Consider the following 17,401-nt stretch of genomic DNA (forward strand, 5'->3'; position numbering starts at 1 on the left):
GCAGACATGGCCTCACCAAGCTCTGCGCCAGCATCGAGGAGCTTACTCCACTCAGGAACCACGTGCACATGGAACTGGATGATTTTCATGCTCCTTTCCAACCCAAACCACTCCAAGAGTCTCTGATTCTTGAGCTCCCAGCAGCACAGGGGTCTCTGCAGGTGAGCAGGGATGGCAAAGGGCTGAGGATGGAGCCAGGAGGGAAGGAGCTGTGCCAGCATCAATGATCTTACTCCACTCAGGAACCACGTGCACATAGAACTGGATGATTTTTAAGCCCCCTTCCAATCCAAACCATTCCAAGATTCTCTGATTCTCAAGCTCCCAGGGGTCTCTGCAGGTGAGCAGGGATGGCAAGAGGCTGAGGATGGAGCCAGGATGGAGGGAGGTATGCCAGCATCAATGATCTTACTCCACTCAGGAACCACGTGCTCACAGAACTGGATGCTTTTGATCTCCTTTCCAACCCAAACCATTCCAAGAGTCTCTGATTCTTGAGATCCCAGCAGCACAGGGGTCTCTGCAGGTGAGCAGGGGTGGCAAAGGGCTGAGGATGGAGCCAGGAGGGAAGGAGCTGTGCCAGCATCAATGATCTTACTCCACTCAGGAACCACGTGCACATGGAACTGGATGATTTTCATGCTCCCTTCCAACCCAAACCACTCCAAGATTCTCAAGTTCTCCAGCTCCCAGGGGTCTCTGCAGGTGCAGGGACAGTAAAGGGCTGAGGATGGAGCCAGGAGGGAAGGAGCTGTGCCAGCATCAATGATCTTACTCCATTCAGGAACCACATGCTCACAGAACTGGTTGTTTTGAAGCTCCTTTCCAACCCAAACCACTCCAAGAGTCTCTGATTCTCCAGCTCCCAGGGTTCTCTGCAGGTGAGCAGGGATGGCAGGGGGCTGAGGATGGAGCCAGGAGGGAGGGAGCTGTGCCAGCATCAATGGTCTTACTCCACTGAGGAGCCATGTGCACATGAAACTAGTTGATTTTTAAGCTCCCTTCCAACCCAAACCACTCCAAGATTCTCAAGTTCTCCAGCTCCCAGGTGTCTCTGCAGGTGAGCAGGGATGGCAGGGGGCTGAGGATGGAGCCAGGAGGGAGGGAGCTGTGCCAGCATCACTGCGAGGAGCCGGCAGCAGAGGGCAGTGGAGAAATCCCATCTGGCAGAGTTTGTGAGTGTAATTCATTCCAGCGGGAGACATCCAAGAGACTTTATCAAGTGCAATTGTCCCACTGCGCCTTTCACCTGCACACACTTGCAAGACAGTCTGGAGTGACTACAGAGTATCCCTTTACAGTCAGAGCTGAAAGGAGCATTATAAAGGTGAATTAACATTTAAAAGGAACGTAAAAAACCCAGAACTGTTCTAATGATGATTAATGGGAAGCTATAAGGGAGGCCGTGACCTCCCAGTGTCATTAAATGGATTGGCAGGTTTCTGAGCATTAATTATAAATAGCCACAGGAGTTGGAGTGCTTAGCAGAACGATGATAAATCCGTGACACAGGCACAGGGACAAGGAGGCAGGAGCGTGGGGAAACACGTGCCTGGCTGTGCACACACATGGCTGGGTGTGCAAGGGAACAGGGGTTTGCACGAGTGTCACACACAGGAAGGTGGCAAAGAGCCAAAAGAAGTGGCAATGAGCCTGTCTGAGGATACTCCTGGGTTTGGGTGGATAGAGAAATGGGTAAATGATAAATTAGGCGCCGCCACTCAATCACATTTTCTAAATGTTTTATATCTCCAAAGCTATCAAAGCAATATTCCTTTCTGGCCTTATTGGAGCCATTTCTGGAAGGCAATCACTTCTGTTTCTCTGGGGATTTGAGCTGAACTGTGCCTTCGGGGTTTTTTTCTTGCTTTTTTTTTCCCCCTCCCCTTTCTATTTACTCTCTAGCCTGTTACCAAAGCAGGGTCAGAGCTTGCATACAAATAGGGAGGAGGAGTGAAACACAAACAGCCTTGAACCAGTGATGAACAGACCAAAAGTGCCTGCAAACTTCTCCTGGCAAAGCCACGACTGCAATAACCAGGGACCACGTGGATTTTGGCAGCTCCTCTGTTAATATTTTCTTTGCTTTAATGTGCATTATTCCACAATTGCTGTGATATTATGGAGAGCTGCATCCCAAGGCACTGCTGTGCATTACCTTGGATGTGCTGAGCCACCCAGACTGCCTGGGATTTGCAGTGCTGTACCAAGGGGATCACTATTCCAAGAGCCCTTGGAGAGATGCTCATGGATTAAAGCCCAAATCCCTCTCTGCATCTCACAGGGATCCAGAGGCACAGCCACAAAGGGATTTTTGCTCCCCAAAGCAGGAGGTGGGGGGTTGCAGGAGTTCACTGGACAGAGAGGGTCAGCAAAGTGCCAGAGCCCTGGCATGGAGGGTCTGAATCACCGTGGGATGAATGGAGAGAGGAGCTGGGGCTCGTTAATGAGCTCTGCCATTGAACCACATCGACTGTGCAGGGGGAGGCTCCTCTCGCTGCCAAAGGCAGGAACAAAAGGCTCTGGGGGAGATGCCAGAGGGGCAGTCCCATTCCTGGGCATCCAGACACCCCCTCTTAGCATTCAGGAGGGAGGCTGGAGGCTCCCAGACCTGGCACAGCTCAACACCATCAACCACATCCCATCACCCAGCAGAGACAGCAGCCCAGCATCCACCAGCTGAAAATTCCACTGGGATTGAGATCCCCATTTCCTCCAGCACTTCTCCCACCCACTGTTGGTTTCTGCCCACTCTATGAAGAAGCAAAAGCACAAGCCAAAATCCCCTCTATGGAAATTAAAAATACTCCTGTTTAGATTTAAGTCTCATTACCTCGCTGGGCTCTCCTGCATTATTTCAACTGATTGGAAAATGGTGGCAAAGGCACAAGTTCTCCATACAATTTTCTCCCCATCCCATTAGTTGCAATACAATTACAGTGAATACATCAATTCTTCGTCCCAGCAGCTCCTGGAAAGAGCCACCTATTAAAAGCTGGATATTAATGGAATTGTACACCCAGGATTAATCGGGCTGTGTTGGCCATTTCCATTTCTCACTCCACAAGTGCTTTTGTTTGCTTAATAGGCTGAAGTAACTTGAGAATGACACAACTTAGAGCCTCCCCCATTTGCTGTGCATATCACCAGCAAATTTAATATCCCTTCCCTCACCGGGGTCACTCTGGGATAAAACCTGGCACGTGCTGCCAAGGAAATCCAACCCACAGGGCTGGGGAGAGGCCAAGGGGCTTTCTGCCTTTGGCAGAGCCAACAAGGGGAGATTCCTGATTGATCCAAGGTTTTAAACCCAAGGAGAAATGGCAACACCAAAAACCCTGCCAATGAAAGCCACGGCACCACTGGAATATCATCCCAGGGGCACTCTGATGCCCCAAAGAGCATCACTCCCCAACCAGTTTGAGGAAGGGGGTCTCCTCCAGCCTTCCCCACATCCTGGGAAGCCCCAGCCAATCCCAAGCCCGTTGGCCAGGATCATCCTCGCAGCTGGAAGCAGGGATGCTGTTTCCCAGTGCAGATATTCCTGTGGCAGCAAAGTCAATGCATGTTGAGGCACGGTAATATAGTATGACTTTCCCCTTTAATGGAATTTTTCTAGCCCACTAGGAAAAAAAAGGCTCCATTAGCCAGACTACAAAGGCTCCTACTTATTAGTATTTTAGAACAGCGGCAAAAACATTTCTTGAATCTAATTATTGCTGACAAATATGAAAATTGAAATCAAAGTTAAATTTTCAGCTACAGTGCCTCATTCGGCAGCGGCTCCCAGCGATTGCATCAACACATTTATTCTGCTGAGCAGGCTCTGAGATTGGGCCCCCCCTTCCCCTGCAGCCCACCCCTCCATCTTCACAGGCATTAACTCTGACATATTCATCTCAACAGCCAGGGCCACGAAACCAACTTCATGTTTACCAGTTGTACACAGCCCACGGATTGGAGCGAGGCTTCCAGAGGCTGCAGGAGCAGGGAATAGAACTTGCTGCTCGAGGAAGAAGGGAACAGACCTTGCTGCTTCTTTTTTCTCCCCTTATTTTCTTAATTTATTGTTATTTATTTCCAACTTCGCTCTCTCCGATCCCCTCCCAACCTGCACTCCAAAAGAGGGGATTTAAAATTCCACAAGGCAGAGGATGAGGAAGGGAATGTGGAATGGAGAGGGAGGGGGGCAAAGAAGGGGGAAAAAAGAGCAAAAAAAGAGCAAAAAAAAGAGCCTTGTCAACATATTTCCTTTCTCCTGCCTCCCCCCCCCCCCCAACATACTGTAAAAATCAATCCCCTTTGTCATTTTGCTCTGCTTGTGTGAATGTTTAATGGCTGTCGAGGGAGATAATGATTGCTGCTAGGAAATTCATTTCAGATTTGCTATTTATAAAGTACTTGGTGCTCAGGTGGGAAATTAACATAAGGAAGGGGGAAAGGGACCGAACCGGGGAAAAAAGCAGCAGCAGGAGAGGAGGGATGAGCTGCTGCAGGGCCGGCTGGAAGGGGCTGGAGCCCAAAGAGGAGGATGTGCAACTCATCCCACCTCTCCTGAGACAGAGGGAAAAGGCTTGGATGGAGCAGGGATGGCCACACTGGGGATATAGAGGGATAGAGAGCCCCTTCCCAGCATCCATGAAGGACACGGTGCCAGGTGGACTTTGAAGCCAGTGATGCTCCCCACACACCACCCCCAAACACATGACCACCAATCCCACCACCACCAACTCCCTCTCCAGCCCCTCATCCCTCTGCATTAACCCCTGACCTCCTCTCCCTGCTCCCTCCAAAGCCCATCCACCTGTTGCCAGTGCTGGATTTCTGAATCCCGAGGGAATTCCCATCCGCGGCGCCGCCGGATCCCGCGGAACACGCTCTGTCATTGAGTTGCTAATTCCTTGTCTCAGAAGTTGCTTTTCACTTTCTGATTTTTCAATAATAGGCTTGGTACGAATCCCTTAAGCTCCAGAAATAAGCTGAAAACCGCTTTTCCAGCCATTTACATAAACACAAGTGGATCAGAAGGAATAATCATAGTTTATGCATTATTTGGGGGCTTTGGAGACAGTGTCTGATGTGATGTCAGCTTCTGAAGCCCAGACCAGACAATGGGAAGAGCTGACGTGCAGAAAAGCAGCACAAAAAGTAAACAATAAATAATACACCCTTTTTTTTTTTCGTGTTGTCTTCAATGCCAAGGAGGTTTTGGCTCCGCCGCTATCCCGGCCTCTAATGGATCATGGATCCTGCTCCTCGCCAGCTTTGTTCCTAAAAGGGCTTCATTAAGAGAGATGTCATTTATCCTAAATCCGAATTCACCTCGTGCCAGCCAGCCCTGCTGCTCTCCTGTGCTTTGGCCCACTATCAAAACCCCAGTGCTGGCTTTGGGAATTGACTTTGGAAAACTAAGAGTCTGACAGAGGCACCCTCTGATCTCTAAATACCATCTGTCCTGCAGAAAGGGAATAAAAGCAAAAAACACCCAGGCCAACCCAGGAACTTAGTGCTGTTCTCCAGATAACTCCTGCAAGAGGGGGGGAAAAGAAGCCCAAAACACTTAAAAAGAGCGAGAATATTATGGTATTAATGAGCCTTGCTTTGCTTTCAGGGCTTGTCACACTTCCAGTGAGGCAGGTCAGCTTTGGCTTTCAAACCAGCTCTTTGAATCAAGAATTCCGTTCCTGGTGAAATGGAAACATTAGCAGAGGATGTGTTTTGAAGAAATAACAATACAAAATGGAACAAGGCTGGAGACTCCAGGCTCTTTGATACCACTGCAATACGGCCTTCAGAGCTCTTTCTGTTTGGTTTGAAATCACTTCACAACTTTGTACATAAAGCTCCGAATCTGAACCAAAAAAAGAAAAAAAAACCGTTTCAAAAATCAATCCTTATTTTTCCCAGAATTTACTTTCACCGGGAATTTGTGGCTGTTCTTTTTCACTTGAATCAGAAAAAAAACTAAACCATTCTGCTTTATTTCTGTATTGCACAGTTTTTCCTGTGGCATTTCCCACTCCTCGGCAGCTGCTGCCTCCACTGTGAGTCATGGGAGGAGGAGAACCGGCCCCATGGGTTGAGTGTTTGGGGTTTTCTGAGCTCTTTCCCAACTTAAATCAGAGTTTCCCCAAGCTCAGCAATATCCAAGAAAAGACTCCATCCCTGGAAGTGTCCAAAGACAGACTGGTCAGGGCTTGGAGCAACCTGGACTAGTGGAGGGTGTCCCTCCCCAAGGCAGGGGGTCATAACTGATGATCTTTATGCTCCTTTCCAACTCAAACCATTCTGGGATATTTTCCTGTTATTTCCCATAAAATTCTCCCAGGCACTCAGCAATAGGACAAGGGGGCACGATGGGCTCAAGCTCTGCCAGGGGAAATTGAAGTTGGAGAGCAGAAAGAAATTCTTTGCAGAGAGAGTGCTCAGGGATTGGAATGGGCTGCCCAGAGAGGGGGTGGATTCCCCATCCCTGGAGGTTTTTCAGCTGAGCTTGGCCGTGGCACTGAGTGCCATGATCTGGTAAAGGGACTGGAGTTGGCCCAAGGGTTGGACTTGATGATCTCGGAGGTCTTTTCCCACCCAATCCATTCTGTGATTCTGTGGATGTGGCACTGGGTGAGAATCCACCACGTCTTGATCCAACCCCACTGTGATCACCAGCCCAGGGCACAGAGTGCCCTGGGCTGGTGGTCACAGTGGGGTTGGATCAAGATTTGAACTTACTGATCTTGGAGATCTTTTCCAACCCAATTGATTTTGTGATTCTATGATTCTTATCACTCTCTACAACTCCCTGATAGGAGGCTGTAGCCAGATGGGGGTTGGTCTCTTCTCCCAGGCACTCAGCAATAGGACAAGGGGGCACGATGGGCTCAAGCTCTGCCAGGGAAAATTGAAGTTGGAGAGCAGAAAGAAATTCTTTGCAGAGAGAGTGCTCAGGCATTGGAATGGGCTGCCCAGAAAGGGGGTGGATTCCCCATCCCTGGAGGTTTTTCAGCTGAGCTTGGCCGTGGCACTGAGTGCCATGATCTGGTAAAGGGACTGGAGTTGGACCAAGGCTTGGACTTGATGATCTCAGAGGTCTTTTCCCACCCAATCCATTCTGTGATTCTGTGGATGTGGCACTGAGTGAGAATCCACCACATCTTGATCCAACCCCACTGTGATCACCCCACTGTGATCACTCTGTGCCCTGGGCTGGTGATCACAGTGGGGTTGGATCAAGGTTTGGACTTACTGATCTTGGAGGTCTTTTCCAACCCAATCCATTCTATGGTTCTGTGATTCTGTGACTCCTGCTGACCACCTGCTCCCACCCTTCCTCCATGCCAGTCCCACCACAGTCCCAACAGTGAGAACTTGGCACGAGCCACAGCTCAGGAGGTGGATGGAGGTGCCTCACATGAGGTGCTGAACAACCTTTCACATCCCACCCATCTCCAGCGTGTCCTCAGTGCTGCTCCACCTTCATCCCTCTGTGCCCACCTTCCCCATGCGGATGCTGTGCCCTCTTCCACCAGTGCTTTAAGGGAAAGACTCCAAGCAGCAGGAATCCTGGGATCCTGGATTCCCCACAAAGCTGCTTTGAAGCATTTTGGGGCCTCAGTGCTCCTTTTTGGGCTGCCCCTGATTAGCAAACAAAGCATGTGGGAGCTGGAGGAAGGGAAAAGGGGGAGGAGGTGAGGATGCCAAGAACTGCACACTGTCTTTAGTGGGAACAGCCAACAGGACAAGGGGGTCAAGGGGTCAATTAATTTACAAGAGCTTCCAGCATTAGACATATTAAGTGTTGAGCACATCAGAATTCCACGATATCCTTCCTGGCAGCAGAGCCCAGCAAAGGCAGCACCTCGGATTGATTATTAACCAGGAGCAAGGGGCTGGTCCAGGAAGGAGCAGGGAGAGAGGGGCTGGCTCCTCCCAGCTGGCAGCCATGGCTCCAAATATTCCAGGAGCTCTGGAGGTGGGATAGCTGGAGGGTGCACCAGAGCCCTCAGAAGGCTGGAAGGTGTGGAGTGCCCCAGGGGATGCAGTGCCAGAGATCATTCCTTGTCATCTTTTTTTTTATAGAATCCCAGAATGGTTTGGGTTGAAATAACATTAAAGTTCATCCTGTTCCACCTCCTGCCATGGGCAGGGACACCTCCCACCAGCCCAGGTTGCTCCAAGCCCTGTCCAACCTGGCCTTGGACACTCCCAGGGATGGGGCAGCCACGGCTTCTCTGCCCAACCTGTGCCAGGGCCTGCCCACCCTCCCAGCCAAGAATTCCTTCCCAATATCCCATCTAAGTCTGTGTCCATGGGAAGCCATTCCCTGTGTCCTGTGCCTTCATCCCTTGTCCCAGGGCCCTCTCCAGCTCTCTTAGAGCCCCTTTAGGCACTGGAAGGGACTCTTAGGTCTACCCAGACCCTTCTCTTCTCCAGGCTGACCAACCCCAGCTCTCTCAGCCTGGTTTTTGCCTACAAAAGCTCATAGATTCCACTAGAGGGTTTTTCCTGATCTCCATGGTCAAATAGTTATTCCTCACATGATGTTTCTCAGGCTGGGAGAAAGCTGGAATTCACCTCCCCTGCCTGGCTGGAGCTGCCTGGGAATCAGAGCTCTCTCCAGCCACCTCCATCCCACTTTATCACAGGAAACAGCAAGCCCTGCTCACTAACCTGGCCCAGATCTGTCAACTGATCAATTTTTCCCCACAGGGGAAAAAATAAAATGGGGGAAGAAATCACAATATGGGTATTTTTAAGTGAAAACTGTAAGAAAAATACATGAAGCAGACACTTCCAATATTCAATGCACTTGTCTCAGTCAGAGGAAGGCAGAAATACCACGAGTCAGGGTTATTTATTATGCTGGTCAAAATGTACAGATGGAAAAGAAAAAGCAGCTTTTGCTAAGGAGAAGGATGTCCCCAAACTGGGTGCAGCCTCCAGAGCATCCAGCAGCACAGTCTTGGACAGAGGAATGGGACCTGTGATGCTTATGAAGTTTAGTTTGGCCAAGTGGGGTTTTTTTTCTGAGCTCACAGCTCCAACCTGATCCCCTCTGCTTATCAAACTGGTATTTACTTCCCCTTGATCAGTCAGGGAGGCCCATCCCAAGTGCAGGAATGGCAGAGCAGTCCCACACCACCTCAGACTTCCACTACAGAATCCCAAAATCTGGCACTTGGCTCATTTTGGACCCTGTTTGAAGCCAAGAGCTCAACTCCATGACAAAGTTTCAGCTTCAAACCTTTGCTGGGAACAGCTGAGGTGATTCTTTTTTGCCTCCTCATGTTCCCACTGTAGACAACCACAGGCACCTTGTCCACCCCTGGATTTCAGAGAAGAACAATGAGGCTGGAGAAGGGACTGGAGCACAAGTGCTGTGGGGAGAGGCTGAGGGAGCTGGGGGTGTTCAGCCTGGAGAAGAGGAGGCTCAGAGGTGACCTCAGCACTGTCTGGAACTGCCTGAAGGGAGGTTCTGGCCAGGTGGGGGTTGGTCTCTTCTCCCAGGCACTCAGCAATAGGACAAGGGGGCACGATGGGCTCAAGCTGTGCCAGGGGAAATTGAAGTTGGAGAGCAGAAAGAAATTCTTTGCAGAGAGAGTGCTCAGGCATTGGAATGGGCTGCCCAGAGAGGGGGTGGATTCCCCATCCCTGGAGGTTTTTCAGCTGAGCTTGGCCATGGCACTGAGTGCCATGATCTGGTAAAGGGACTGGAGTTGGACCAAGAGTTGGACTTGATGATCTCAGAGGTCTTTTCCAACCCAATCCATTCTATGATTCTATGATTGATGGACAGGAAGCAACTCATTGTCTTGAGATGTGTGTCAGCATTTATGGCACCTCACACATCTCCAGCCCACAACTGGAGCTCCTAAACCTGGTGTAGCTTCAACACAAACCAACTCCAGCCCCTGTGCCCCAAAGCCCTGAGGTTACTCATTACACACTCATTACACTCATTACATGACAGCAATTTGGATGGAGATCCCTCCATGTGTAGAACCACTACAACAACTTTACTCCTCTCTCCATCCTGCCAATCCACTGCTGTGCAACCAGCTCAGGGCAGGGCTGCTCCCACCTGCAATCCACCAACCCAGCCCAAAATTCCCAACATCTGGGGGGCCATCCCAGAGTTTTGCACAGCAAAAGGTCTCCTCAGGTCCCTGTTTGCTCCACTGAGTCTTAAAAATGTGCCAATTAATCCCACGTGCTGGCCTGATTTCCAGAGGTGCTGGTACGTGCTTGGAATCACCAGGAATGACGGATGTTCAGCCACGCTCCAAATCCAGCCATGGAGTGCATTCCCTGCTTTTATGTACTGCATGGAACTGGTTATCTAATCATGGAGGTATTGATTATTACTGTTATTACCTATTAAATAGCTATTTTCTGCTGTTGGGGTGAATATCACATTTTATTGACCCGCAGAGTAACTATTAACCACATCTAATATTTTTTTCCCGAGAAACAATAAATCCAGGGATTCACAAAAAGATGTCGATACACCTAATTTTTCTTATACACATTCATTAGTGCAATTAACTTCTGCAGGAACTGCCAGAAGGTTTCCTCTCCCTTCTTCACCGAGGGAAAGTCCTCTTAGGATCCAGGTGGTGATCCCAAATCCTGCCCTTCCTGAGGAGAAGCACCCAGTGTCTCCTCCCTATGGAGGTGTCTCCAGGCCAGATCCAGCCTTTCCATCCCACCCCAGCACAGCCTGAATCTCAGTTTGGGAATTATTTGCATCCCAGCCCCATCTACATCTTTCACATGAGGAATTCTCCGTGTAGGATGTTGACACATGCTATTATTTTACACACCTATTTCAGCTTCTATGCTTATTAGAATAAAGTCTTTATGCTAATTTGTAAATCAAATTCCCATAATTCTTGGCTTACTGATGTTAAAGGCCCAGCTAAATCTTCTCTGACCTTTTAGCCTGGTTAATCCTTTTACGTGAGGCTGAGGGAAGAGTTTCCTCAGCTCTTCCACCCCTGAGTGCTGGGCTGGGATTTTTTTTGCCTCTCCCTCAAGGAATTCAGGGGTAGGGTGGGAGTCAGGGACACCAGGAACACACAAGACAAGCCCTCTTCTTTCAGACAGTGCAAGAGGGAAGGGGAGATGCTGCTGCTGGGTCTCTATTTAAGGATATTCAGGATTTTTGTTGCTATTTCAAAAGCACACAGAAGGCACAGAGCAAACACAATGAGGGCTGTGTTGCCAACCAGCCACTCACTTCCCAATGCCCAGGGCTATCCCAGCCCTTGCAGATTCCACTCTTTCCATCTCCTTTTCCCAGCTGGCTCTGTCATTCCCATGAGTCAATAGACAACTCCACCTCATTCCCAAGGGTTGGAGAATCCAAGGAAGCTCCCTGGCCTTGCCCTGCACCATCAACACCAACAGCTCCCTTGATGTCCCACCACTCTGGACATTCCAGGGCCCAGAGAGCTCCTTCCCAACGGGCACAACACTCAGGAGGTCCCATTTTAGGGCCACAATTCCTCAAAACCAACAGCAAAACCCTGGAGGACCTACAGATGTTTGCACAAATGCAGGTGGCCAAACAATTCTGAATTATCCCACTTCACGCTCCACTTTCCTTTCAAGAACACTCAGAAACCACTTTCCCAATTGTTTGTATGGCTGTAAATAGGGAAATGACCTGGGGGATGGATGGGCTGAAGGAGAGGGAAGGACAAGTCTGAAACTATTTGGAGGAGACTTGTGCAAAACACAATAATTTTCACATTTTCAAACACAAACCAGCTCCACATCCAAATGAAGGAGAAAAGTTAAAAATTCAAAAAAATACTGTGAATATCAGAAGAATTAATGTCACAGCAGCACATTAATGCTGATATTTTTATATTCACTTTCAGGTGAATGATCCCAAATTCCTCAAAACTCCCTTAAAAGGTTTGTGCTAAAATGCAAAATTATTTTTGCTGGGTGGGTTTTTTTTTTTAGTATTTACTGACTCCTAAACACAATTATGCAAGAAAACCTCCCAGGGTGTCTCCTTCCCTCCACCAACCCAACGTCTCCCAGCCTAAAAAAGACCCAAATCTTCTGCTGCCAAAGGCTGCTCTGTGCAATATTTCACCCATCACCCCGTGACTCTGCCCTGGGTGCCCTCCAGACCATGGAACAACGTGGATTCCTGTTTTCCCTCATCCCAGCAGTGACTCAGGGACTTCTGGCACTCACATCAGACTCCTGCAAGGCAGGGAATGGGGGGATTTTAGGCTTGGGGGGGCAGCACATTCCTCCACACTCTTTTGCTGCCCAGGAGAATTTAAAAAAAAAAAAGAAAAGAAAAAGAAATAAATAAAGAACTAACTGCTTTCTGATCTGTAAGCTTCCAAGTGAGCAGGGAGAAGAAGCAGAAGAGATGACCAGAGGCAGGGAATAAGGCTGCAAGGAAGCCAAGTCAGGAGCCCCAAAGCAAGCATTAAAAATAATGAAAGAATAAAAGAATAAAATATTGAAATAATAAAATAAATGAAGCGCAAATCCTGAGCAGGAGGAGAGAGCAGGGACAGGGGCAGCTCCTGGGGTGCCCCAGCCTCTCACCACCCCACCTGGGCTCCCCGCAGAGGTGGCAGCCAAGGGGGCCAGGGCTGCCATGCCCAGGGAAGCCCCTGGCATGCAGGGAATGCCAGGCAGGAAGCAGCAACGCTGGGAGAAGGAGAGGAGGGAGCGCGGGAGGAGGGCGAAGCGGAGCGGTGCCTCTGTGTGTGCCGTGCATGCCAAACAGCCGCGCCGGGCGATGCCACACGCGCGGGTGGCTCTCGGGAGTGGGCCCAGTCTGCCCAGCAGGGAGAAGTTTGTGCTGGGAGATCTCCAGGGGCTGTCCCAGCTCACACCCCAGCCCCACAGCACAGCCGAGTCCCGCTGCAGAGCAGCCCAGCTGATGGATCAGGCACGGCTGGTTTGGGCACGGGGGTGCCCAGCCCCTGTTCCCAGCCCTCGGTGGGCACCTCGGAGCAGCGCAAAGGGGTCTGGAATCGGCTGTGGAGAGGGAGATCCAACCCCACGGGGTGCACCCATCCTCAGGAGAAGCCACATCCTCACCCCTCGGGGGTGCACCATTCCCTCCAGAAGTGCCTGAATCCCCCCGGGGGTGCATCCATCTCCCTGTGGAATATTTGCATCCCTCCCGGGGGTGCATCAGTCCCCCCGAGATCCCACCCAGAGGTGCACCATTCCCTCCAGGAGTACCTGCATCCCACCCAGGGGTGCAGCATTCCCTCTAGGGTGCCTGCATCTTCCCGGGGGTACATCCATCTCCCTGTGGAATATTTGCATCCCTCCTGGGGGTGCATCAATCCCCCTGAGATCCCACCCAGGGCTGCACCATTCCCTCCAGGAGTACCTGCATCCCACCCAGGGGTGCAGCATTCCCTCCAGGAGTGCCTGCATCCCCCCGGGGGTACATCCATCTCCCTGTGGAATATTTGCATCCCACCTGGGGGTGCATCAGTCCCCCCGAGATCCCACCCAGAGGTGCACCATTCCCCCCAGGGGTGCCTGCATCCCACCCGGGGGTGCACCATACCCTCCAGGGGTGCATCCATCCCCCCGAGGAGTGTCTGCATCCCACCCGGGGTTGCATCCATCCCCCCGTGATCCCACCAGGGGTGCATCCATCCCCCCGAGGAGTGTTTGCATCCCACCCAGGGGTGCATCCATCCCCCGAGGATTGCCTGCAACCCGCACCAGAGCCCCGGGTACCAGCCGCCCGCCTCGCACGGCACAGGATCCCCCCCGGCGCATCCCCCCGCGCATCCCCCCGCGCATCCCGGGGCAAGATACGGCTCCATGCTCTCCTCCCACGGAGGAAACCCCGCTTCCACAGCCCCTCCAGATGGCTGCGAGGAGCCTAACGCGAACTGACAGGCTCGGCGCTCCCGGCCAGATGGGGCTGGCTCCTGCCGCCGCTTCCCCTCGCGTCTTTTCCCATCGCTTTTTGCTCTTTTTTTTTCCCCTCGCACAGCATCCCCCTCCCTTCCATCACCATCCCCCGCCTGGGGTTGGGCAGCCACGCTCATCCGGGACAGGCTGGACCAGGACTTCCCAACTCCCAGCCCGGCGGGAGCGGGGCTGCACCGAGTTTTTGGGACGACCTTGCTGGAAAAGCAAAGGCGAGGGGGACGCACAGAGGAACAGCGAACCCCCCGGACCCTCAGCCTGTTGGATGCATTGATCCTGCAGGAATTACACTGGGATGGCAGAGTCGTTCTGCACCTCCAGAAATAATCAGGATGCCATAGGAGAAGTGTCCAAGCCCCCATCCCCCGAGCCCGATGCACCGGGAATTCCTCCGCCGTACCCGCATCCTCACCCCCTGCAACTTCACAGCGGGCTGGGGACCCTCTCCCGGCTCTGTCCCCGCTCTGGGGGGGATCCTCGTCCCCGCTCTGGGGGGTTCTCCCCTTTTCAGCCCCCCAGAGGTGCTGCTGTGGGACGGCGCATCCTCCGCCCGCCCGGGCTGCATCCCCGCGGCATTCCCTACCTTGGGAGAGGAGGAGCGCGGCCATCCCGGCGAAGATCACCCAAGAGACGGGGTGGTGCATTCTGGCCTGGGCCATGTCTTTCTCCTCCTTCCCCACTCACTGCCGGGCGGGGAGAGGTTTAAAATCCAGCGTTTCCCGGAGCAAAGCGCAGGAAGGTGGAGGGTGATGATGGTGGGGTGGGGGGGAGGAGGAAAAAGGAAGGGGGGAAAAAAAAACCAAAAACGGGGGGAAAAGCACCGAAGGGTGGGGGAGGAGGAAAAAAAAATCAAAAAGAAAAAAAAGGGGGGGGAAGGGGGTCGGAAGGGGTTGCAGGTGCGAGGACAGGCGCTGCGTGCCCGCCGCTCCGGCCCGCACACGCCGCCCGGCTGCAACACGCCGCCGGCCGCGCACGCAGCCGCCCCCGCGCCGCACTCATTGGCTGCGGGGCCCCCCCGCGCCGGCACCGCAACCCACCGGCACCCGCAACCCACCGGCACCCGCACCCCGCAAAGTGCCCCCCGGCACCCGCATCCCCCCGGCACCTGCACCCCGCAAAGTGCCCCCCTGGCATCTGCATCCCCCCGGCACCCGCAACCTCCCAGCACCTGCAACCCTTCGGCACCCGCACCCCACAAGCTGCACCCCGGCATCTGCACCTCTCGGCACCTGCAACCCCCGGCACCCACATCCCGCAAATTGCCCCCTGGCATCTGCACCTCTCGGCACCTGCAACCCCCGGCACCCACATCCCGCAAATTGCCCCCTGGCATCTGCACCTCTCGGCACCTGCAACCCCCGGCACCCACATCCCGCAAATTACCCCCTGGCATCTGCACCTCTCGGCACCTGCGACCCTTCGGCACCCGCACCCCGCAAACTGCCCCCTGGCATCTGCACCCCCGGCACCCGCAACCGCCTGGCACTCGCACCCCGCAAAGTGCCCTCCGGCTTCTGCATCTCCCACCACCCACAACCCCCCGGCACCCGCACCCCACAAACTGCCCCATGGCATCTTCACTTCCCGGCACCCACAACCCTTCAGCACCGGGACCCCCCTGGCACCCTCGACCCCCCGGCACCCGCACCCCGTAAAGTGCCCCTCGGCACCCGCACCTGCCAACACTCACAATCCCCCGGCAGCCACACCCTACAAATTCTTCCCTGGCATCTGCACCCCGCAGCACCCGGACCCCGCAAATTCCTCCCCAGGATCTGCACCCTCTGGCACCTTCAAACCCACGAACTCCCTCTTGGCATCTGCACTCCTGGGCAACTCCCCACACCCCCTCACCGCTGGCATCTGCAGCCCCCAAACTGCCTCCCGGTACCCACACCCCCCTGCCCCACTGGTACTGCACCCCCTGGCACCCACAGTCTCCACCCTCCCCTCTCCACCCTGCCATCCTCACCTCTATTCCCACCGGCTTCTGAACCCCCCAGTACCCACCCCCCACCATCCCTTGGCCCCTGGAGTCCCCAAACTTCTATCCAGGACCTGCATCACCCTATACCCCACCCTGGCATCACCAACTTCTCAAGCCTGGCACCCCAACAAACTCCCTGGCATCCCTCAACCCTCCAGAATCTGCATGCGCCTAAACTCTCCTTCCCCTGGCACAAGCACCTCCCTGAACTCCCCCAGTATCCACACCCCCCATGGCTTTTCCCCAGCTGGGAAAGGGGGGTGAGCCCCTCCTGCAGTAACTGCAGCAATGCCATGACTCAGTTTCCCCACCTGGGTGATGGTGGGAGGGAAAAACAGCCACATCCCCCTTGTCCCACCTGCCTGTCCCCAAAGGAAAAGGTGCACCTGCTTTTGTGGGGTTGATACCTCCAGGGAGAGCCCCAAGAAGCCTTTTCCCCTTATACCCCTAATCCCATGTGGAAATTGCTCAGAAAGGGAATAACTCTTCAGTTTGTAGCAGAAATCTACTTTTAGTCCAGATCAAGGGGTTTTTTTTTCCATGTTCATCCAATTTCTCACATCAAGCAGCATCTGGGACACTTGGACCCAGTGTAGGATTGAACACACTCCTGTTACTGAAACTCTTTGCATGTGCCAACTTCTGGTCCAAATTTCACAACAACAGAAACAAAATAGACTTTTCTTCAACTCAGGGTTCCCCAAACCTCCACATCTGTCCTCACAACAACTCAACACCCACATACCTACAAAGAAAAGGTTCTCGAGACCAAAACTTCAAGTTATTTTCACCCTTTGTCCAATGCAAAGAACATTTGACGTTCTGAACCCCAAGACTCTTCTTGAGCACAACCTAAATAAAAAATATCACATTAAATATTATTTTCATGAGTGATGAGGGTGTCTTGTTTCGTTGCCGGAGGTGACTCACAGCCCCTTCAAACAACATCACAGCCAGGAAAATGACAAAGAGGAAAAAAAGAATTAAAAGATATCTTGGCTTCTTATATTTATTCCTCCTCAGAGGCTTCCAAAACTCTGGGCTGTTCACTTTGCAACTCAGAAGAAGACTTGGCTGCAAACTCTTGGAAATCCAGATGTGTTTCTCTCTCTGCTGCCCAGAGAGACTCACTGAGTCAATTCCAGGCCACTTGTTCCGCTCAGGGGAGGTGACAAACCACAGGGGCAGGTCCCTCTGCTCAAGTCCCATCAGCAGGTCTGACAATAACAATCTTCTCATCACAAACTGGCAGCCAGGAGGGATTGGCAGCTCTGGTTGGGTGTTCCCACCAGCCCTGTTTGATGGCTGCATGTCCCTGCCACCATCCAGCCAAAGGGTCCCACTGTCCCCACCCATGAAGATGCATTTCACCCATCCTTGGGTGTTCCTCAACACCTCCAGGGCTGTTTCCCATGAGTTTCCATGGGGGATTTTGCCAAAACAGAAGGTGGTGTAAAGCTGTGACCTGACACAGAGAGCTTC

At 52.6% G+C, this 17,401-nt stretch overlaps 1 protein-coding gene across 1 annotated transcript in view; it reads right to left on the reverse strand.

The window, feature by feature from the left end:
* Positions 1-14,798, reverse strand: part of NTM (neurotrimin) — a 365,773-nt gene extending 350,975 nt beyond the window's left edge. The window contains exon 1 of the mRNA XM_071576242.1: positions 14,516-14,798. Within this exon, the coding sequence (XP_071432343.1) occupies positions 14,516-14,591 (76 nt within the window). The 5' untranslated portion in view covers positions 14,592-14,798. The remainder of the gene's footprint in view (positions 1-14,515) is intronic.
* Positions 14,799-17,401: the final 2,603 nt, after the last annotated feature.

Source organism: Pithys albifrons, chromosome 23 (genome assembly GCF_047495875.1).
Source record: "Pithys albifrons albifrons isolate INPA30051 chromosome 23, PitAlb_v1, whole genome shotgun sequence".
NCBI classification, from domain to species: Eukaryota; Metazoa; Chordata; class Aves; order Passeriformes; family Thamnophilidae; genus Pithys; species Pithys albifrons.